The sequence below is a fragment of the Podarcis gaigeae genome, assembly GCF_964106915.1.
Source record: "Podarcis gaigeae genome assembly, chromosome: 6".
Classification (NCBI taxonomy): Eukaryota; Metazoa; Chordata; class Lepidosauria; order Squamata; family Lacertidae; genus Podarcis; species Podarcis gaigeae.
The window spans coordinates 97,189,294-97,211,640 of record NC_139682.1 but is presented as its reverse complement, the minus strand read 5'-3'; the positions used below and the strand labels follow the sequence as shown (position 1 = coordinate 97,211,640).

General features: G+C 44.4%; 1 protein-coding gene and 1 long non-coding RNA gene across 10 annotated transcripts in view; one reads left to right on the top strand and one right to left on the bottom strand.

Moving 5' to 3' along the window:
- RGS8 (regulator of G protein signaling 8) overlaps positions 1–20,499 on the top strand; it is a 70,778-nt gene extending 50,279 nt beyond the window's left edge. For 4 of the 7 annotated variants that reach the window (XM_083743979.1, XM_083743980.1, XM_083743977.1 and 1 more), the window contains exons 3-6: positions 4,427–4,528; positions 6,180–6,244; positions 15,687–15,853; positions 17,393–20,499. In XM_083743979.1, the coding sequence (XP_083600105.1) occupies positions 4,427–4,528; positions 6,180–6,244; positions 15,687–15,853; positions 17,393–17,575 (517 nt within the window). In that variant the 3' untranslated portion in view covers positions 17,576–20,499. Of the gene's footprint in view, positions 1–4,398; positions 4,529–6,179; positions 6,245–15,686; positions 15,854–17,392 lie in introns of all 7 variants that reach the window. The other 3 variants (XM_083743982.1, XM_083743981.1, XM_083743978.1) reach the window with 2 other exon arrangements.
- On the bottom strand, positions 4,528–14,220 carry LOC310846910. Of its 3 annotated transcripts, none has more exons than XR_014565613.1 (3): positions 14,107–14,220; positions 13,325–13,472; positions 4,528–4,649 (listed from the first exon to the last, which is right to left on the bottom strand). It is a non-coding gene; the product is annotated as an uncharacterized lncRNA (long non-coding RNA). The 3 variants fall into 3 exon arrangements; XR_014565614.1 differs by lacking the exon at positions 4,528–4,649 and adding an exon at positions 11,728–11,877; XR_014565615.1 differs by lacking the exon at positions 4,528–4,649 and adding an exon at positions 11,728–11,877 and having other exon boundaries at positions 13,325–13,469.
- Positions 20,500–22,347: the final 1,848 nt, after the last annotated feature.

Below are 22,347 nucleotides of genomic sequence, written 5' to 3'. Positions count from 1 at the left end.
ATACATAAAAGGAGGCATGTTGTAAAAGTCATATGTGAACTGAAGGGGAGTATTTTCAGGGGTGAATTGGCAGGTGGTCTCTATTTAGCATTGGCCTGCTACTCTTGCTCCAATCTCTTTCCCCTTGACCTTGTGTGTGTTCTGCATAAATGCCCAGGAGGTGGGGGACTTGCTGGCAGATTCCTCAGTGCATGCATATGAACAACTGAGGCTGTTCAAGGACCTGCATCCATTCATGTTGCATCAAGTCCTCCTGTTATTTCATTCTCAGGCCAGTTCAAATGCCAGCCAGCTTCTCCATGTTCCTGCCCAGCAACCTCACCTGGTTGCCCAGCAACCTCACCTGGAGGAGTAGCAAGGGCATAGAATCATAGAATTGTGGAGTTGGGAGGGACTTTGAGGTCCATCGTCCAACCTCCTGGAGGGGCTCAAACCTGCAACCTTGGTGTTATCCGTACCATGCTCTAACCAACTCCTTATCCAGTTCAGACTGCCTTGCTTGCTGAACAACATTGCACTGCAACCCCTCAGCGTCTCCTCCATGGGCCACCCAGGGGCATGGGTGTAGCCGGGGGGGGGGATGGCAGGAAGGCACAGCTGCCCCCTAAATCAATAAAAATACATAGCAAAGTGAGGTTCTGCCCTCCCCTAGCAAAAGGCCTGCCCCTCCTAACAAAAATCCTGGCTCCACCCAAGCTCAGGCGAAGGGATAACAGCTTGCTAGGGTTCTTACCAATTCTGTGTTCTGAAAAGCTACAAGGAAGGTCAGCTGTCGCTTCCAGGAGGTGAGAGAGTTTGCTGTGTTGAGGACAGTTGCCCCCCTTTTGCAAAAAATACTACAATTTGCAGTATCAGAACCCAGCATGGTTACTCTTTCTTCCCTGAAGTATTGCCTCCTGGAAACTGTGTTTGCCACTCTCACAAGTCAGTCGGGGAAGGAATTAACAAACGGAGATGGCCTGCGGTGCGACACTTCTGATGCCAGGAAGAAATAACCTCTCTCGAAAGCTTCTCCCCCCAGGCAGAGAGAGATCTGATCTATCTTCTCATTGATGTGGCACCTCACTACTTTTTAAAGAATATGACCAGCACCACCCCATTCTGCCACCTTAGGGCTCTACCATTTTACGCTGCTGGTAAAATGGGATAGCCTTATTTCCAGATAATTCTGAATGGAAGCACGTCAAGCTCATCTCCCCCTGCCTTGTCCTCCCTCCCCCCTTTGGCTCCCCACGTTTTCCCTGCCTTTCCCCCATCTTGCCATTGCCAGCCATGCTCCTTCCATGACAAGGTCCCACACGAGCTCTGTTTTGTCGCAGTCTCCCTGTCTGCTGTGCATCGTCATTGCCTTTCTCTCAGACACCTGAGGAGTTTAAGCAGCACTGCAGAGATACATGTCATGTGCCTCAACTGAGAGAGATCTGTGAGATTTTCACAGTGCTTGCTAGAATGGGCCTTGTGAGGAAGGGCGGTGGTTGAGGAGCTCTGGGCAGAAGATACCCAAAGCATCTCCAATTGTGGAACAAGCCCAGGTTTGGAGAAGAACTACCAGGTCTTCTTAACATAAGCCGGCCATTTGTACTCATTGTGCTTGCATCACTGTGCCTTGGCACAAGTTGGCATTTATTTGTGTTAGGGAACCTTGCAGCGTTTCTTCTTATAAAGGAGGGGTAATGGCTAAAGTTCCAGACCATGACTGGGAAGGGAGACACAGGTTCAAATGCTGTCTTGGCCATGAAATCTGCTGTGTAGTTACTATCTCTCAGCCTAGCCGACCTCACAGGGGTGTTGTGAGGATACCATGTAGGGGGAACTGTGTATGCTACTTTCTTGCCAAAGGGAACAGGAAGCATTAAGCCAGCAACAGTTATTCAGCTTACTTGCCTACTTGGCTAGCAATACCTCTCATTACTTTCATGATTGCCACTTAATGTTAACACTCTGTAAATGTCTATGTTATTTTGCAGGACGCTATGAATTCACATGAAAGGGTCAGACCGAGTATACTGATATGCAGAAAAGGACTGCACACTTTAATCAGTGGTTAATCAGCAGATTAATCCACTGAAGGTTTGGCTGACTGGAAATACAGTTTCCATTGGGAAAGGCAGGTTTTAGTTTGTGGCGACTGGAATTAAGGATTTTTTATTTTTATTTTGGGAGGCTGTTATTTCGGTGGTAGGGAACTGAAATAAAAACGGAACGCCTGCTGTCAAGGATCGGTAGTGTTTGTTTGAGTATTAGTTATTTTATCCCCTACATGTTGTATACACTACACATTGCTAATATGCAAATATTAATGTTGTTAATTAAAAGGCAGATAACAAACATTCTTTTTCTGAATCTTTAAAATTATATACTCAAAAGAAATGAGCACACAGCAATATCAAACTTAAGTAGTATAGGATCAATATAGCCATCTGCGTATGACAGCAAAATATTGAACAACCTAGACGATTTCTTGGCAAGTACAGAGAGGTCAGTTGGGTTAGACAGCAAATTGAAAACTACCATTTTGATTTGTTACTGGTTTGTGCAGTTGGTTCAGTAAACTAAGTATTATTCAATTAGTTAAGAACTCTAAAAAATATGCTTTTGTGGCTGATGAGAAACAAATTCTTTTTAATTACTATTTCAAAATTCTTTAGTGGGAAAGTGGGCTCAGATTGCATTGCTCATTCACTTGGGTCACATATTGTAAAACACAGGTGTTTCGTTCCCTCCATCATATGCTAGGGTGTGCTAAAGCGTCACCTGTTTTTCAACTGGAGCTAAATACTCTGGGGCAGGCTGCACGGTGCCAAGCAGATAATCATTTTAATCAGCTAACATTTAGATTTGCTCTAAAATTACATTTAAAATGTTCAATAAATAGAAATCATGCAAGAGTGTTTATAACAGAAGGGAGAAGTGGGCACAGTGAAATTATCTTGGAGACAGTGCCAAAGCTTTCTGCAGAGGCCTCCCATATGGCATCGAGAAAGGTTATTTTATATTTAACTGTGCAGTCATGAAAAGCTCTTGCAGGCTGTTTCACAGTGAAGTTAACAGAAGCAAATTCCTCTGAGGCTCAGGGGAGGGTTAAGAGTGCAAGGTGAATTTTCATTAAGATTTTGGAGTTTGAGAATCAGGATGGCGTTAGTGCAGTGGCTTTCAAGCTGTTTTCTTAGCGAGCCCTTAGAAAGGAATGAGGACTTACTGGCCAAGATGATTCTCCTTCTTGACTGTGTTTATTTACGTGAAGCTTTCCCACAGTGACCCTGTGCCCAAAGCAGCTGACAACCAACGCCCACTTGTTGTAGATACAAATGGGTCTTCTCAATTTTGAACCCCCTTGGCTCAGCGCCCTGGCAGGGGAACTGCCTGCACACCCCAAATCCAGCAGTGCTATAGGTAAATGGGCAAGTGTGTGCTTTATAAACATGCACACATCCAGTTTGGCTTTCAGTAGAAAACTGGAGCTTGCCTCTACATTCACAGGCATGAAATGGCCTAATGGTTGTACATCCAGTAAACTTTTGCAATAATAAACTTCAAAAGGCCTGTACTTAAAAAAATAAAAAAATAAAGCAGAATTGTTTATTCATCTTCTTTACAAAAGGGAGATCACTCCTATAGTCTTGGAAAGTTAAAAAAAGTCAGTTTTAATAAGTTCTAATTAGCTCTTAATTCGTTGAAAATAGGCATACATGCAAATCAGCTCTCTATTTTCTGGTATTCTGTGTCAAACGGTGCCCCCTTCAAGGTCGTCTCTGGAATCGCAAAGATTAGAGAGGCGTGCATTCAGTCTGAAATTCCTTTGACCTTATTTTTGTTATGATGCTCAAGGGATTCCCAGCATAGTGCCTGTGGGCACCAGCACATTCGCTAGCATGTCCTCTGGTGCCTGTGAAAGGGCTCAGTAAATATTCCCTCCCAAATCCACAATGCATGAGAGGCTGTTCCCTTTTCCTCTTTGCACTGGCCCCACCTTCCTGACAATGAAGACCCCTCCTAATCAGGCCCACATTTCAGGTCGGATGCCTACTCTCTCATCTGTTCTGAACAGAGGAAAGGTGCAAATGGCTTCTCTCTGTGAGCAAATGTGGTGGAAGTGATGTAGGTGCCTGCATCACTTGGTGGCCCTGTCTTTCCGCGCTCTCTGCACTTTTGGATGTGGCAGCCACTATGCCTTTCTCCTACGGTTGCCATTTTGTGACTGGTGCTCATGGAAGTCTCTTGAAGTTCCAGATGTGCCCCATGGCCCCCAAAGGTTGGAGACCCCTCCATTGCACCACCCTGGCTCTCTGGGTAGCATCTTGCTGGCCAAAGCTTGAAAGAGGATGTTGAGTCAGGTGGACCCAGGGTCTGATCCCGCTGGGTTGCTAATTGTTATCCCTTCTCCTTTTCTCCCATTTGCTCCCCTGCCTTGTATGACTGACTGCAGAACCAGAGGGATGAGGACTCGCCTGGGATGTCTGTCTCACAAATCAGACTCGTGCAGCGACTTCACGGCTATCCTTCCAGACAAACCCAACCGGGCTTTAAAGTGAGTAGTGGTGAGGTAATCCACCTTCTTCCTTTTCTGTGTTGTTCTCCCCTTTCCTTTGCGGTGATTTTATAAATCCTTCCGTTCTCAATTTCTGCACCTGGCAGGATGGATTTCAAACCTGTAAGAAAATGAATTGTACAGATTTTGTGCCGAAGGACTAAGTGAGCCAGAATCTTCATGGATTGCCTTCTTCTACCGGAACCAACTTAAATCCATTCAGCAATAATAGAAACCCTCTTATGAAATACTGTAATTAGGACAGGGGTCAGCAAACTTTTTCAGCAGGGGGCTGGTCCACTGTCCCTCAGACCTTGTTGGGGACCGGACTATTTTTTTTTGGGGGGGGGGAGGGGGAAATGAATTAATTCCTATGCCCCACAAATAACCCAAAGATGCATTTTAAATAAAAGGACACATTCTACTCATGTAAAAACATGCTGATTCCGTGGGCGATTGGGCCGGATTTGGTCCCCGGGCCTTAGTTTGCCTACCTATGAATTAGGATGTGCCTCGGTTAGAATGTTCTCTATTAGAAGTGAGCCACGTACAGCTGCGAAACAGTATAAATGAGATGCAAACAGTGTAGTGCTTAATTTGAAGTGGACTCTGGAAACCTCCTTCAAAAGAAGGTGGCAGTTGTCCAGAGCCTCGACCTCCTTTGCATCCATATATCTCCACTCACATTTTGCATTTCTTTATGCGTGTGCCTCTAAGCATGCTTGCACAGAATGTCCTTCTCTCCGCACACTGCCAGATGTTCGGTATGCTCTGCTGGAAGCGCCATACCACAGTGGCTGGTGAGGCTTGCTCCAGAAGCACAAGCCATGGTAGAAGGATGCTGGAGTCAGGCCAGTTAGAAGTCAGCCTGGCTGGACAGAGTAAGGAACGCTGCCGGAGACGGGGGAAAGGCCAATAACTGGCTGGGAGCAGGAAGAGGAGCAGTCTCGGAGTGCAGAGAGGTGGCTTTGGGGCTTCTGTAAAGAACAAACTGGATGTGACATGGGACAGTCAGCGTTAGAACCTCCCACATAAAAACCCCCCAATATTAATCGCAGTCTTGCTTTAGCCAAGAGCAGATCAGAATTATAGTGCTGAGGAGAAAGACTAAGTTTTCTCCCCATGCTGTTTTTAGGATTAAAATCTCCCTACCCCAGTTGCTACTTTCCCCATGGGACACATAGGTTTTCATTCAGACAAACAACAGAGGGGAGGAATTTTCCATTAAGAAAACAGTGGGTGGGCTTACCCTTTGCCCTATTACTGTGGCCCTGATTTGATCCCCCTGCCTTTTTTTAACAAAAGCACACATATTCACAAGAATGCCTGCTTGCACACTTAACTACAAGTTACCTGGAGTAGGGGAGTGCACCACCAGCAGTTACCCCACCAGGAGGAAGGACGTCTGGTCTAAGATATCTGTATTTTGTCCCTTTCGCCAATCTATTCCAACATTCAACATACTTTTTAAAAGAACTCTAACGATACAGAACAGAAAATTAGCTGCTCTGTAATTTTGCACAAGTTGTTTAAGCCATATAATATTGCAAATTCTGCCAGGTTTTGGGCTGCCTTGGTATACACTCCTCAATCCCCATTTCTCACTTGCAGCAATACTCACTGACCCTAACTGCCCCCTACTTTGTCACAGGAGATTATCAACAGAAGAAGCTACAAGATGGGCAGATTCTTTTGATGTCCTTCTGTCCCATAAATGTGAGTAGAACTGCATTCCTCCTGGTATCTATTCTTTGCCCTCCAACCTTATCAATTTACTAATTATTTAATGACTGACAAGGTTTACTTGTTAACTGCTTTGTAACAGGCCTCCAGTGGGAGTGAGATCCAGTTCTCTTAAGAGCAGTGCTTTTTTCCTAAAAAAATATTTAGGGGCACTCTCATTTTCCTACTCATAGAAATACTGCCCCTCAATGAGGCCACACTTAGATTCACAAAATGTTTAGGTGTATGCGTACCCCTGCATCCCCCCCCCCCAGAAAAAAGCACTGTTTAAGAGGTATCCTGGGTTGTACACCTGGATTATTTTCACAGGAGAGTCTTCAGTTGGCTTTTCCTTAGATCAACTCTTGTTATGTGAATATAAAGCAAGAAAATAAGTTTGACATTTATTTTGTATTATGTCCCATGCTGGCAGCATCTCCAAGTGGCAAAAATTGTGCATCTCACTTGTGCATCTTCAAAGGCCTTGCACACCCCAAAAGAAACATGAGTGCTGGAAGTGACCTCTCATGTGATGTAGTCCAGTCTCCACTGCTATAGCATCCTTGGTAGGTCACCAACCAGCCTCTGCTTTAGAAACAACCCTAACCAAAGAGTCTCCGCCACAACCTTCCGAGGCAAGTGTGTCTTCCACTGTCAAGCAAATTGTACTTTTTGGATGCTCTTCCCAATGTTTAGTTCAAGCCTCCTTTCTTGTAATTTGAACTCACTGGATTGGGTCCTACTCTGGGGAGCAGACCTTCTCAACTTTGGGTCTCCAGATGTTGGACTATAACTTCCATCATTCCTGACCAGTGGTCCAGCAAGCTAGGGATGATGTGAGTTGTAGTCCAACAACACCTGGGGACCCAAGATTGAGAAAGGTTGTTCTTCAGCAACAGGAAATTAATTTGCTCCACCATTTACATGACAGTCCTTCAAATATTTGGAGATGGCTATCATGTCATCTCTTCTCCAAGCGTCTTCATGTAGTGTTAGATCTCTGCATATCTAGGGGGGCATACTATATGTGACAGTGGCAGCCAGATGTGTTAGCTCATGTATCTTGTAAAGTAGAGGGTGGGGAGAAAATTCCTGGGTGCTAATTCTGACAGGCATTATGGTAAAGGGAGTGGATCCTTCCCCAACTCCCATGCTTTACTTTCCCACACTTTGGATGCAATCTTAGCTCCCTAACTCAGACTGCTGCAGCAAGGTAGATGGAGATGTCCCTCAGCTGGCTGTGAGGGTTCAGTGTCCATAGGTCCCCTCTGCACCCGTCAAAAGCATGGTTGGTCAGAAAGCTACTGCTGATAGCATTCCTTCTGGCAGCAGCCAACTTAAGCCCCCCAAAGTGTGTCATTATGGGATGGAAGGGCTTTGGATGCAGCAGTGGGTCTGCCGCTCCGTTCTGCCCTACTGGCTTATACGCTGGTAAGGAAGGGGAAGGTTCGGTTCTTCTCACTATCATGCCCCTTTAGCTATAAAAATTAGATCCACACACCCTTGCCCTGATTTCTAGGAGAATAGGGCGAAGATATGTCTAGTTTGGCATTATTAACTCTGCCCTCCCTTGCATTAGGGCTGAGTGATATATGGCTTTGAACATCGCAATCCATCACCGGCTAAACATTGTGATATACCAATATATCATGATGTCTGAAATAAGGATGGATCTGCGTAGAGGCATTGGCTGGTTTCACAGTTTTCCCCACATTGTGATTTTTGCATAGCACACACACACACACACACACACACATCATGGTCAAAAATTATTGCCAGGTCAAAAATTATGAAACTGATATCACGATATAGACTTCAAACTGGTTTTGGACGATATATTGATATATCACCTAGCCCTACCTTGCATCGTGTTTAGTGAAATTCATTGTGTGACAGACACTCTGTGACAGACACTGTGCAAGGAGATTTTCTGTGCCTTTCCAGTTTCACAGCGATTGACAGGACAGGGTGGCTCGCAACATGATGACACCATGATATGCAACCAGTTTTGCTGGCCATTACAGGGGAGAGTTAGAAACAGGGACATCTTTTTCACAGCTGTCTCATATCTGCTGTTATATCTGGTGAGAGTGGGGATCCTCCTGCAACCTGAGTCTGGCTTTCTGCAACAGTCCCTTCAATTCCAGGTTTAACAATGAGCTTTGAGATTTTTCAAAACTGCCTAACAAGTTAATTAAAACGAATGGGAATTGGGCATTCAAGTCTCTAATGTAGGCTGCAGATCTCCGCCCACACTGCTCAGTAAGAAAAAGCTACTTATTTCAGTTGTTACACAATATAATTTATGTTGGGGTGGGGAACCCACAATCTGCAATTTTCATATAAACTTTATATAAAATCTCCAACACCATATAATCAACATGCTTTCTCTCACTTATAACCAATGAATTATCCCAGCTCTAGTCATGAAAATATTGTTCTGTTTCACTGACATATCACACTGGGAATGTTCAGATTTCTCCTGATACAGGATATATCCTGTAGCTTTTACCTTTCAGAGCTTGCAGTATGTTGCTCTAGCTGGCTGCAGGGATTGTTTCTATATCACGCCTCCTTTCCAAAGCACACCCACATAATGGGAAAGGTGGGACCTTGCTGCAGAACAAATGCCCCTGCTGCGTGTTTCAAATGCAAGAGTTACACACCCTAGTGCACAGTACAGAGTGAAATTTCAAAGAAAAGCAAAACGGCTAAAATAGTGGAGTATTGCTCTAGGGGAGGAGGATACTTTGAGGGATTAAATAATCTCATGTAGCCAGACTGCTGGAGGTGGGGATGGACTTATTTCCTGAAGCTTTGGAAAGCAACAACCACAGGGTTAGAGAACCAGTAGGATGATTCCGTCTAAGGTAGCTTCTTATGAATTTTGCATGACTACACTCTCTTGCAGTAGGCTGGTCCAGTGGGATGCAATCAGCCGCAAATGATTACCAAACAAATATCCATTAAAAATGCGTGTAAAAATCCAGAGTGGGAAGCTATGGCGCAGAAAATAGTGACATCACAGCAATAAGTGTCTGTGACAGTGGTACAACCAAAGCCAAAAATGCAAAAAAAATGGCTTTGCAACAGAGATTCCCAGGGCAGTCCAACATTCCAGGGGAAAAACCTTGGAGACTAATGATTCAAAACACTAACTTAGAACATAACCAAGATGAGGCAGTATTCTAGGGAACAATGTTAGGAGCCTGGTGTGATTCAAATCGTCTTTTAAAATGCAACCTTCAGCTGTGCTGAAATCTGTCCTCCAGTTAATCAAAAGCTTTCTTCCTCTTTGAAAGAGGCCTCCATTTTTCTGCCTCGTTCTCAGAGCACTTTAGAATTTCATGAGATGCAGGGTTTTGAGCTTAGTTTATCATTTCGAGGTGGCTGCTGGTGGATTGGGTGTCCCGGTAAATGTTTCCCCAGTACTCTGTCATCTTCCTGGCTCCTGTACTGAAACATCCCCCTGAGAGGACACACCTCACTATGCCTCCCCTGGACTTGGTTGAAGTGTGGGCATCTGGGAGGACTGCAGAGTACAGACCACTGGTGAGACATCATAATGGCCAGTGTGGTGGGGCAAAGCCATGGATCTGCTCTTCCAACACTGGCACTGCTACAGCTTAACTGAACAGGGCTGGGCTGGGCTGGGCTGGGCTGGGGTGGGTAGTGTGGTGGGCAGTGGTGGGAGCACCGGATTGTTTCTGCCAGTGAGTGAAAGAAAGAAAGAAAGAAAGGCTACTCACAAACACCCCTCAGCCCTCTCAAAAGTAAAGTAAGTGCATCAAAAACCCTGCACCCCACCCATGAGAATGCCTCTGGATTTTTCTCTCCCCTTTTATAATACCTTATTTGGATGCAATTTCTTTTCTCACTAATTGATGGAGAATGGTTTTTTGGGGGGTGGGGTGGGTGGGAGAGAGAAGCAGTACTATTTTCCAGCATACTTATTCTCCACCTACGCTCCACAGGAAGCAATAAAATGAGTTGTATTTCCAGGCAGGCAGTATCTGCAAAGGATCCTTTAAAAACCTCAATAGTGCTTTGCCAGGTCCATCCACACTGGACAGATCAGTGCTGCAATTACCCTTTATTTCTAAAAATTGCCACAAATCAGGCCTAAAGAAAACATGGGAGGATGACACAGAAACTAGTGGGATACAGCAGGCTGACAACAGCATCATCTAGATGCTCCGTAAAATGTAGGTGTGAAAAGGATGTCCATTTCAGAGAAAGGGGCTAGAAAGAAAATCTCTTTTTGCTTGGCACTGCTGGATAGATTGACCCAGAACAGAATTGCATTTGAACTGATGATAAAGGTCTGTCCCTGGGGATTGGCTTGTAAAGGCTGTTTCACACATGCTGGTCATCACTTGCTGCTGCAGTCATCAAGATGATCACGTCTCTGTGAGTTTATTCTCATGCTGTAATTTGTTATCTGTTCTGTGTTCGTACATCTGAGGACAAATAATAGCTTCTTGGATGCTAAATCCTGGTCTGAGGAGTAAGGAAGAGGTAGGGGAGAAGAAGAGAGGGAGGTGACCATGAACAGAGGGAGAGGACTTGTTCTCTCTGTATATTTCTTGCCCAGGAGAGATGGTCTGGCTAGACAGATGAAGATGCCTTTTGACAGAATGCTGGAAGAGACACAAAACAAGAACATGTCTTGCACTGCATCCCTCACAGGGCTGGGTATGTGGTTTATCATTTGTCCAACATCTAGCAGGGTGGACTGTCCTTAAATCCTCAGTCTGATTGCAGCTGTCAAGACATGGAAAAACCCTGCGTGCTTTCAATTGCCTTGGCTTGCTTTGGGAAGATTTCCTCCCCTTGCCCTCCCTCTCTCCCTCTGTCTCTGATGTGTGTATACGTGTCATGCGACTCCTATTCCCTTTTGGCAATTCCACTTTCTCTCTCCCACCCCTCAGATTCATTACTAAATCTCCCCATTAAAAACATTATTGGAAATTCCCATTTTAGCCACAGATCTGATGATGCTAAAACTTTGTTAGTTTTGAGTGGCTGCCAGGATTCAAAATACCAATGCAGGTGTCATTGAAAAGTCAAATACTCATCCCAGTTTTTAAAGCACTGACTGGTTTACATGCCACATCCAACTGCAAGCTCAACCACTGAATGTGTGGGCTTGCCAATTCCGGAGCAAAATGTAGATTCGCACAGCTCCCCTGCTCCCCAGAGCTACACCTCTGGGTGGAATACCATGATATGATTCAGCACAATGACACTGCATTACACATTTTGGACTATTAGATGTCACTGCAGGAGGGAGGAGGAGGTATTCATGTGTGTGACGGGACATGCAACTTAAAGGGGGGGGGGAGAGACCCAGGAGTTGAATGTCTGGGGATTAGCACCCAAGCATCACTCCCTTTTCCACAATTTAGTTTCTTTGCACAGCTACTGAGTTAACTGAGAGCAGGAGGCTAGTCAGAGGTCTGTGTGGGATCTTTACCTCCAGCTGCTTATCTTGCCCCCTGCTTCCTCTAGGTTGCTTTCTGGGGCAAAGAGGTCTTTCTCAGCATATCCATCATGAGAAAACGCTCTTCTTTCATAAGAGCTTCTGGCCAAGTCTGCTCAGTTTCTCACGTCCTCTGGCAAGCAGCCTGTTTCCGGAAAAGTCAGTGTAAATAGTGAGGATGTCTGAGAGCAGACATTGGAAGAGAAGGGAAAGGAACACATGTGAACACATGATAAAAAGCTGTTTACATTTATTATTGGGGGGGGGGCTCATTCCCAAAAGGCAAATGCTAAGAAAGCTATGGGATTGGAAAAACCAAGGCTAGTGAATAACATAGCTCCCTAATGAAGTGAGGTTTTTGCTACTTTCCAGGTTGCCTCTGTAAACATTCAATGTGTGGGCTTTGTTTGCAGTGGATAGATAAAAAATTGAGATAAAAAATTGAGAACTTGGATCATATGTAGGAAGAAAGCACAGGACTTAATGTTGGTTCTAAACCACAGTGTCTCAGAATATTAAAAGTGACCCATACCTATAATATCTTACAAGGAGTCACGGAATTTCAAAACAAACCAGCGATTCCAAAACACGAAAGGTTGAAAGAGAATTGTGGGGCAGATGAAGGGAGCATTCTCATGTTATCTGCTTGTCTTAATGCACAAGGGCATGCTAGCCTGCTACTGCCATTAACAAAACTCTACACTATTCAGGGCCATCAGACACACTCTGTGCTATATTGAGCTCAAGGTCACTACGTCAGGGAGCAGACAAGTGCTGGCAAATGATTCAGCCTGGAGCGGCTCAGGAACATATTTGGCACTTCCTAAATATCCACCAAGACCTTCCTTGACCTAAGACAATGCCTACAACAACATATGCAGATTCAGTTTCTGGCTCTCATCCAGCCCATTGCCACTTCGAGGCACTAATACAGCACCAATCCAGCTTCATTGGGTCCAGATGGCATAGAGAGTGAGTGAGCCCAGTGTCATCCACATAACGATGACACCAAACCCCAAATCCATTGGTGACAGCACTCAACAGCTTCATATGGGTGTTAAGAAGCACTGGGGACAAGATGGGGCATTTGCAGCCCTTGGTACTGAGCCTTAGTCACCCAATGCTATTCTCTAGAGAAGGTAGGAGCAGAACCACTGTATCACCATGGCTCCAACCCCAGTCTTCTGAGCCAGGAGGATACCATGGTTAATGGTATCAAAAGCCACTGAGACATCAAGGAGAATAAACAGGGACACCATCTCCTGATACGAGTAATCAACAAGAGGAACCAAAGCCATCCTAGTGCCAAAAGCAGAGTGGAAGCTGGATTTGAAATGGGTCAAGATAACTGGTTTAATCCTCCCTCCAATACTCTTAATAGTTGCACTGGCCAGACACAGATTTACTACCTCTCTGGGAACCAGAGCTAACTTTAATTGGATCAGGGTCATCATATTTAGTGACTGCTGTAAAGAGGACAACAATTTGCATAAAATTTGAATGTGCTTATTTTATGCATAGATGCAGATTCAGACATAATTATTATAATTTAAATAGAAATACAATACATTTCCCCATAGCGACATGCATACCTGTCTACCGATGGGAGACGTCAACACTCTCCTTCTTAGGTTTCATTATCTTAATATAAGCCTCGGACCGGACAGCTCTTCAGATAAGAGGATTCTTCCAGGGGACTGTTCTCTTACAGAAGACTGTTGCCTCCAAAGTACTCTCCTACTGAGCAGCAAAAGCAAACAATAGTGTTAGCGGGCCTTCTCTCTATTTATAACATATAACCCAAGATACCCTGGCACAGTTACTAAGCACCGAAGAGATAAGGGCACTTTCACTAACTACCTAAAGCCAGCAGCAAGCGCATTGTGCTCTCCTCTGCCAATCTTTATGAAAGTGGTAATGATTAGAAAGAGGATGATCACCCTCATGCATAAATAGAGATTACAAATGTGTCCCAAATAGCTGATGGGTTGCAAATGGTATACCTGGGCACAAACTCCCATTCAACCAGAAGCTCATTCAGAGGCCTTGGAGACGTGGCTGTTTAAATACAATGAGAAATATGTCCTTTGTCATGAGCTTATTATGAGCAGGGCAGTTTACTTCTATGGAGTGCAGAGAGCTGTTTCCCCAGTCCTCTCCTATGCTGCATTTCAATTCAAACCTTGAGGGGCAGTCATGGTTGCCTGGGCCTGCACGTGCCACACAATGTGAAGGGATGCTGGGGTGATTGAGTGGACTATACAGTTTCTGAATACAGATGGGGAGAAGCAGTGGCGTAGCATGGGGGGCACAGGGGTGGTTACCCTGGGCACAAAATTGTTAGGGGGCGCAAAATTTGAGCAGCCAGTTCCGCCTCAGCATAGCTGAGTGCTTCTGTAAGCCTGGGTCCATTGAAAATGGCTTCTCCATGCAAATCAGGAAGTGACTTCTCCAGGCAATGAAATGACTCTTCTTTTCTTATCTCTGCAGCTGCTGGGTGATACAGACACTGTTAGGCAGTTGAATGTGCTTGTATACGCCATCCGTTTTACTCTCTCCCACCCACCCACCCGCTCTGTGCGGCCCCAGGCACCAGTAACCCATGCTATGGCGCTTAGGAGGAGATACCTTTTCTAAACACTCCCTTATTAAACTCCCCCCTACACCACAAAACCCCTCTTTAGATGCACCTGTATGAAAAGTTCTAGTCTTGATTAAATTCTAACACTTGCTGGATCCAGGGTTTAGACCAAGAATGAATGAAGCTATTTGGTTAGCCACCCTTGTTCTGTAACAACGTGGACTCGAGGCAGCTCAACAGGTTTCTTGGGAGTTCCTCGGTGAGGTAGTAAAAATGGCACACAAGTCTCCTTGAAAGAGAGCTACCCCATCATTACTGTTATTGGTGATGAGACCAAAAGCTTAGCCGGAGGCCGTGGTGTGAACGGAGGGCTAAACCGGACACGACACTAATCTCACTTAAAATTGCTCTCTTTTTACAAAATACACATGCAGTAGTGAACAGGTATACTGCAAAAGGGACTTCAATCCTTTCCACCCTTGACCCAAGCGGGAGCTCTCCTTCTCTGGGCTAGTAATGGGGTCCTATCAAAACTGCAGTGGAGAATGAGAAGGTTAATCCCACCCCAACACATTACAGTCTCAGTGAGAAGACAGTGGGATGGGGGTGAGAAACACCTATTAACTGGGGGGGGGGGGGAATAAAAGACAATTCCAGTGACGCGTTTAGTTTCATGTCTGCTTTGGCCCAAGTGTGTGATTAGCAATCACAATAAAATATTTTGCAAGCTCTTCTGCAACACATATGGGAATTCCTCAGCAGACAAGTTGCCTTGATGAGTTAATTGAAGAAAGGTGAATTACAGATGTTTTAAATACATGAGTAAATAATAGAAAGGGTTCCCTGATGGTACAAAGTTTTAAAATTACTGCACTCCCAGCATTTATTGCATTTGGTATTTGCATCGGATATGAATTGTTTATATATACACAACTGTTGGAACTCTTTTTATATATGCACTTGTTTTATATATGTTTTCACTGGACTGTGAAATTGCTTCAAGATGCTTCATAGGAACAACAGTACATAAAAAGCTGGACCTGAAGTGTAGCGCTAGCAGTAGGAGCTGAATGACACTACAATTCCCCACTCTCATACCAAATTTAAGTGTGTGTGTCTCCAGAATGCTCACACACCAACTGGGCTTTCCATGATGCATTTATCTTCTTAAAAATATGCTGCACAAAATGAAATATTGAGGGGGGAAGCCCAAACATCATTTTGTAGATGAATTGCAAAATGTTGGTACCCTACTTATGGTTGTTAGGTGGAACCTATGGTTCCATTTCATTCGAATGGAACAACAGCAACAACCCCTAAAAATTGAAAATGGTTCACACATTCAAGCCTTCAACAGTTCCCCCCTTTTTCAGATGGAGTGGCTGCGTTTCGTGCATTCCTAAAGACTGAGTTCAGTGAAGAGAACCTGGAATTCTGGCTGGCTTGCGAGGAGTTCAAAAAGACACGGTCCACTGCCAAGCTGGCTTCCAAGGCACACAGAATTTTTGAAGAATTTATTGATGTGCAGGCACCACGAGAGGTTAGTAGATACAAGAAACTGTTATTCTGGCAGGATGAATCTTGGAAACAAGGGTGGTGGAGAGCAGCAGAGAACCCACCACTCACCACTCTTCCTAGGACTGGGGGCCACTTGTGGAACCTCAGTCTATTTGCTTGTTTGTTTGTATCTATTTCTATACCACCCTTCATCGGAGGATCACAGGCCAGTTTACAGAATAAAAACACAAAATACATAACATAGGGCCACGGTTTATAACCTGGGGGGGGGGGGGAATCAGGCAGTGTGTGCTCACCCCTGGTATGTTTGCACATACCACTAAGCCATGGCTGGATGGATGTAGAAGCTAACAGCCATTCAGGGATCCCTCTCTGCAGAGAAGAAGGCTGCCCACAGTCTTTTCCACATTGATTTGAGCTCTGCGTCAGTCGTGTGGTTTTTATTAGTTTTATCAGCTTTTTATTAGCTTTTATCACTTCTAGTATTTTATCGCTTGGTATTTTTTTCTTAATTACTATAATCACAAAGTTTAGGCTAAAAGTTTTAGAGAAAGCCCTGGAAAGTCTCGGAGAAAGCCTTAATTAGCTCCAGCTCAACTCCATCTACCAACTCCTTATCAGCAGGAGAGGAGATCAAACGCCCTAATCTTGGAAGGACTCAGAGTTTCCTGATTTACAGCAGAAAATAGTAGCGGCTGAATCTCCGTGAAAATGTCTAAGAAAAAGAAGCGATCAGCTTCAGCTCCACAAGCGAGCCCACAGCAGAAGTGCAATGTCTTTTCCACATGACTGTATAGTTGCAAGAACATTTGACTTCCCATCTTCTGGTGCAGCCTAATACAGTGGGCATGAGTTACAGCCACTTGGGTTTAGATATGCACTCAGACCTAAAACTTGATAGATGGCAAGTTCCAAAGGGTATTTGTAAGGAATAGAATGGAATAACATGGATACAGCAGGACTTGCTTCACAGCAAATATGCACCAACATGCACAGAAATATGCTTCATATTTCAAATATGCACAGAAATATGGTTCATGACATTACAATAAAGGTTAAGCAATTCAGAAATTACTGTAATTTGCTGATCCAGAGAAGGATCCTAAAACCTGGGTTACCAGATGTCCAATATTTTAATGATCCTACTGCCTGTTTGTCAGGTGATCAGTATTAAAATATGAGAAGCCAATGCATCTCAGATGTGGTCCAGCCTTGGTTCTTTCATTGCCTACTTACTCATCCAGCTTGCTGCATCTTTCACCTGGCAAGTTCCATCACTGCACTTGGCCCAATATGTTTCACCCTGATTTTGCCCCCAAATCTACCTCACCCCTTGGCCAGTTTGGTTAAAATTAAAAGTTGACAATGCCAGCTGAAATTCTACATGGCTGCGCATGTGTCATTGAGCCAAATGTACTCCAGGTTTGCTTTTCAGCTCAAAAGTGATGAATTAAATTTGACAGTGTGACAAAAATGCTGTATTTGATTGTGGATGGAGAGCGGGGGAAGTTAAGAATTGCCTCTGCTGCCTCACACAAATTACATTTGTGTTCTTTCTCAGGTGAACATAGACTTCCAGACCCGAGAGGTGACAAGACGGAACATACAGGAGCCCTCACCAACGTGCTTTGACCAGGCCCAGGGCAAAATTCACAGCCTTATGGAAAAAGACTCTTACCCCAGGTTCCTAAGGTCAAAAATGTATACAGACCTGCTGTCTCAAACCCAGAGGAGGCTCAGCTAGAGCAGAGATGGAGACTCCCCTCCTTAGATACCATGAGCTTCCTGCACCAGCCAAATCCATTTCCGTATGTGAAGTTAAGTTCATTGGTGTTACAACAGCGGTAGAATGAGAGGGGGAGCAGAAGAAGAATGAAGAGTTGGGCTGTGTGTGTGTGTGTAAAACATTTCTCAGCATGAGTCCAGTGCTCTCTTTGGATCCTTGTGTGTGTGCGTGTGTGAGCAGACACACATATTTTTAACTTTAGCAAATGCACACACACAACACTGAAACACTTCATAGGTGGTGCTGTTTTCAGGAACATAACATCTGAACTACATTTTATGCTGAATTCACTGGTCATGAAGCCAGGCTTCCTGATTCCTTTACTACACTAGGCTAGTCGGTAAATGGTCATCTGTGCTGGACCACAAAGCAGATCCAGAAAGAGCACCTGCAGGGTCAGAGGCTGGCCTTGTCAAGAAGTGCCAGAAGCAAGCGGCCAGAGGTGCAAGGCACCATGCAGAAAGGACAGTCAAATTGCAGTAACTGGTCAGCCAGAAGGACATAGACCAGCAGGTAGCAGATGTATGCCTCAGGAGATGTTTAAAAAGGGGAGAGGCAAGACAGACAAGGCTCTAGACTTGGCCTGGAGTGATTTACAGCCTGGCCAAATAAAACCAAATCTGTTTTAGGGTGGGGCAAAGTGGAGGCTTGAGATGGATGGTACAACTGGTTTCCGCTTCGCTTTACCGCCGGAATAGCTTATCACAAGGGGCAACCAGCCTGTTGATAAGAAAGTTTAGAATTCAAATCCAGGCAAACCCTGACAAGAAGGTTCTACATCTCTTTCCCCCTGTATGTTCAGGCAGTTGATTTATTTTCCTTACCTTATTCAATAGGTTTTCAGACTGCTTTTAAGGCAAAACTGTATCCTAAAGAGGTTCGCAATACATAGCCATAATAAAATCCAACAATAAAACCCATTCAAACATAATATCCAGTACCACCAAAAGTTATATAGGCCAACCTACCACAGAAAAAAGAAAAATAACTCAACCCTAAAAAGCAGTGTCCTAGATTAGCCTCCAATGTCCATGATTAAAAGATGACCCAAGGTCTATTTAAAATTAAGGAGAGATGGGCTTGCCTGATTTCACTTGGAATCAAGTTCTATGACTGGGAAGCCACCACTGAAAAGACCTTCTTTGACCACACTCTGATAGGCTGTTGGAGCTGGGGCATACGAGAGAGTTAAAGCTGTGGTTTAATGCACAGGACTCAGGCTAGCTCCTATGTTAAAAGAGAAAAACACAGCTCCTTTTTACTTAGATTTGTATTGATGTGATCTTGAAACAGTCTCTGCCCCTTTAGTGTTATCCCTTGCCCCTCTATATACAGCCATCTAAAATATACTGTCATTGTAAGTCTCAGATATTTTGCATTTTAAGCTCCTGCTCTCACTTTGTTCTGAAGACTGGTGGGTGGGTTTGGGGTTTTTTGAACAGCATGCAGAGATGGGAAATAGAAGCAGGGAGTGGGCAGTGTACTCCTTCTGAAATCTACTTCTTCTTGCTTCTTTATTGCCTGGATGGCCCTTTCAAAGAACTGTGAATACACTTGTCATATTGCCAGTATAAAGAGGCAAAGGTCATTCTCCAAGAAGCCAAAAACATGAAACCTCCTTCATATATGGGTTGGGGTCCTCCTGCCCTTGAGTAATACAACTAGCTCTACAACTAGATCTGTTAGGATGCTAAAACTTATTGGCACCCTCACATATTAGTTCTTAGGTTCCCTCTGGGAAAGTCATAATGGTTCAAGTGTTGTAGATACAATTATCAATTTGTGCTGTAGGAGCACCCCTGTGATACTGGTGGTAAGAGAAAGAAATAAAAGGATGGCCAATCTCCTGGTAAGGTTGCCATCTCAGTATGCAGAATGGATTTATATTTTGTGAAAAGCTCCAGCTTTAAGCAGACCCAAGATGAGCTCAGATGACCTGGTGCATCTCCTCACTCCATTCATAATCCCTTCCCCCCCAGTAACTGCACTATGCAATATGACGTCTCTCACACCAAAGTGGGTAAGAGAAGGAGGGTAAATAAAGTGGTGCAGGAATGAGTGTGAGAAACTGAACCCGCAAAGCTTCTCCTAAAGAAACCGGAAGCCCATCTAAGTTCCAAAGTGGCAGCTGTACAAAACATGCCAGAGAATTATCATTTTCCTGCTTCCATGCGCCAAAGGATAAAAGTGGCACTGAACTCCACCATAATGCTATTTATCATCCTTACCACTGACTGTTATTTATTATTCACTGATTGATGTTGGTGCTGTGTGAACAATAAGAGGACATATGGACCCTCTTTGAAGGGGACCTGTTTAGAGGAGAAAATCTATCCCAGATGAAAATCCTAGTCTTGGAGAGCTGTTTATGTATGTGAGTATATAGATATTATACATTATGCAGCATATATTTTTCTTCTTCCAATACAGCAGCATGCTCAGTTTTATGTGTATATGCAGATGTTGTATTCTATTACCTAAGAAACACAGCTTAAAATAGACTATGTAGACACCGGCTGTGTCATGATATTGGGCTCTGCAGTGAGCAAATATTTCAGGTCAAACTTTGTACTGGGGGCTGGGTGGGCATGTAAGGAAGAATAAGGAAACAAGGTACTAATGATAAAAAGGAGCAAGGCTGAAAATGCATTTGAATCCGTGGTATCATGGGGTGCTGTGTCCTTCAAACACTGTGCACAGTACACAGCCGATTGCAAGCTCTGGTGTGATGCTGTGGTGGTAGAGGGCGGGGGGTGGCTTCCTGCAGTAGCGTTTTTTGGATTAAAAAATCTGTACTCTCCTTGCGTTTCAAGGTTTGCACAGACTCACTTGACAATGTCTCTGTAAAGCATACACTGCATTAAAATGGCATTGAGCATCTAGCATTGACCATGACAACAAGTGAATCATAAAGTAGAATGGATTTTGTCGCATTTGCTTTTCCAGCTTAGTGACAAAGGGTGAGTACATATTGGTTCCTGAAGCTTTAACTTCAGCAGAGGCACACAGTAAACCAGATGTTTGATAGCACAAGACATTTGAGGCCAGTCAGAGGCAAAAATAAAAAATAAAAACCCAAACAGCATTCCATACGGTGGCATAGCACCAAACTAAATATATGACAATTTGCTGCCCTTTAATGGTACTCCAAAATCTGCTGCCTGGCTCCCTTGACTAATGGTAGACAGGCGTGTGTGTGGAATGACAGGCAAAACTGGAGGCAGTCGATCAAGATGAAGCACTAAGCAAATATGAACTCCAGGGACTGGAATGGAAATGCACTGGGGGCCTGTCTGGTCTCCTCAGAAACCGCTGTGCAGATGTGCTCCAACATGATTTAGTTGATTTGCCAACTCCTAAGCAATTTCATTTAATGGCAGAGGCAGCTTCAGACAACTGCTAAGGTGGCTGGCATGCCTCCACAGCTGAACCACACATGCAGCAGAATATTTATTTAACAAGCCATGAAGCAGTTTACAAAGGAAAATGGGCAACTATATTTAATAATATAAAACACTGTAACTGATAAAATAATAATTCTACTCTCTCATTATATTTCTGCTCCCTCAGCGCTGTGATCTAAACCACTGAGCCTCTTGGGCCGATTGGAAGGTCAGCAGTTCGAATCCCTGTGACTGGGTCAGCTCCCATTGCTCTGTCCCAGCTCCTGCAGCCTAGCAGTTCAAAAGCATACCAGCGCGAGTAGATAAATAGGTACCACTGGGGCAGGAAGGTAAATGGCATTTCTGTGCGCTCTGGCTTCCGTCACAGTGTTCTGTTGCGCCAGAAGTGGTTTAGTCATGCTGGCCACATGACCTGGAAATCTGTCTGTGGACAAACTCCGGCTCCCTCAGCCTGAAAGCGAGATGAGCGCTGCACCCCATAGTCGCCTTTGACTGGACTTAACTGTCCAGGGGTCCTTTACCTTTTACCTTAGCTGCCGGAACTCACCATGAACACCTCCCTTGTTCTCTTATAATGGCAATGGCACTCACCTGAGAGGTGCCAGAACTGAGTTCTGGCGAGTTCCAGCTGAAAAACCGCCCTGCTACAATCTATATGATGCAGCTTTCCTTGGACTTTTACCACACCAGAATGAAGGAGCAGGGTGCACAGAGAAATTGAAAACTAAAGCACACAGACAACTAGCAGGTCAAGGAAAAATGGCAATCTACAAACCTCCCCTCCCCAGCATGCACAGGACATATTTAGAGGGGGGACGATTCAGGATTAGGCAGTTTCCATATAAAAGTTTTTGTGGATGTCACGTGTGTTGATTTGGGCGTTTGACACCTGCAAGCCGAATGGCGGCTGCCTAGCAAATGCTGAGCAAAGCATTCTGAAGTAAATTTTTCAACCACTTAGTCTAGACTTACAGTAAGCAAGCAGACATGCAATTTGCTCTTTATTTTCTTCCAGACTGTCAACATGTACCACAAATAGCTAATTTAGGTACATGTAGGGAGGTAGGCCAGTAAAAGTTGTGGACCAGAAAATTTTGTGGGCTTGTTTGCAAAGCTGTTCCGTAAGGCCTGGTGCCTTCTTTTCCTTCAGTGCTCTTTAATCTTGCAGCATTAAGCAGCAATCCTGTAACACTTACAGGGAATACCTAATGAAGTCAACCTAGGATGGTTCATCGTTCAGTATAGGCACAACATTCACACTGCTGTTCTGGTAATGTAAACTTTTTGACCAAAAATTGCAGAGCTTCAGCACAAGTTTGCTGTCAT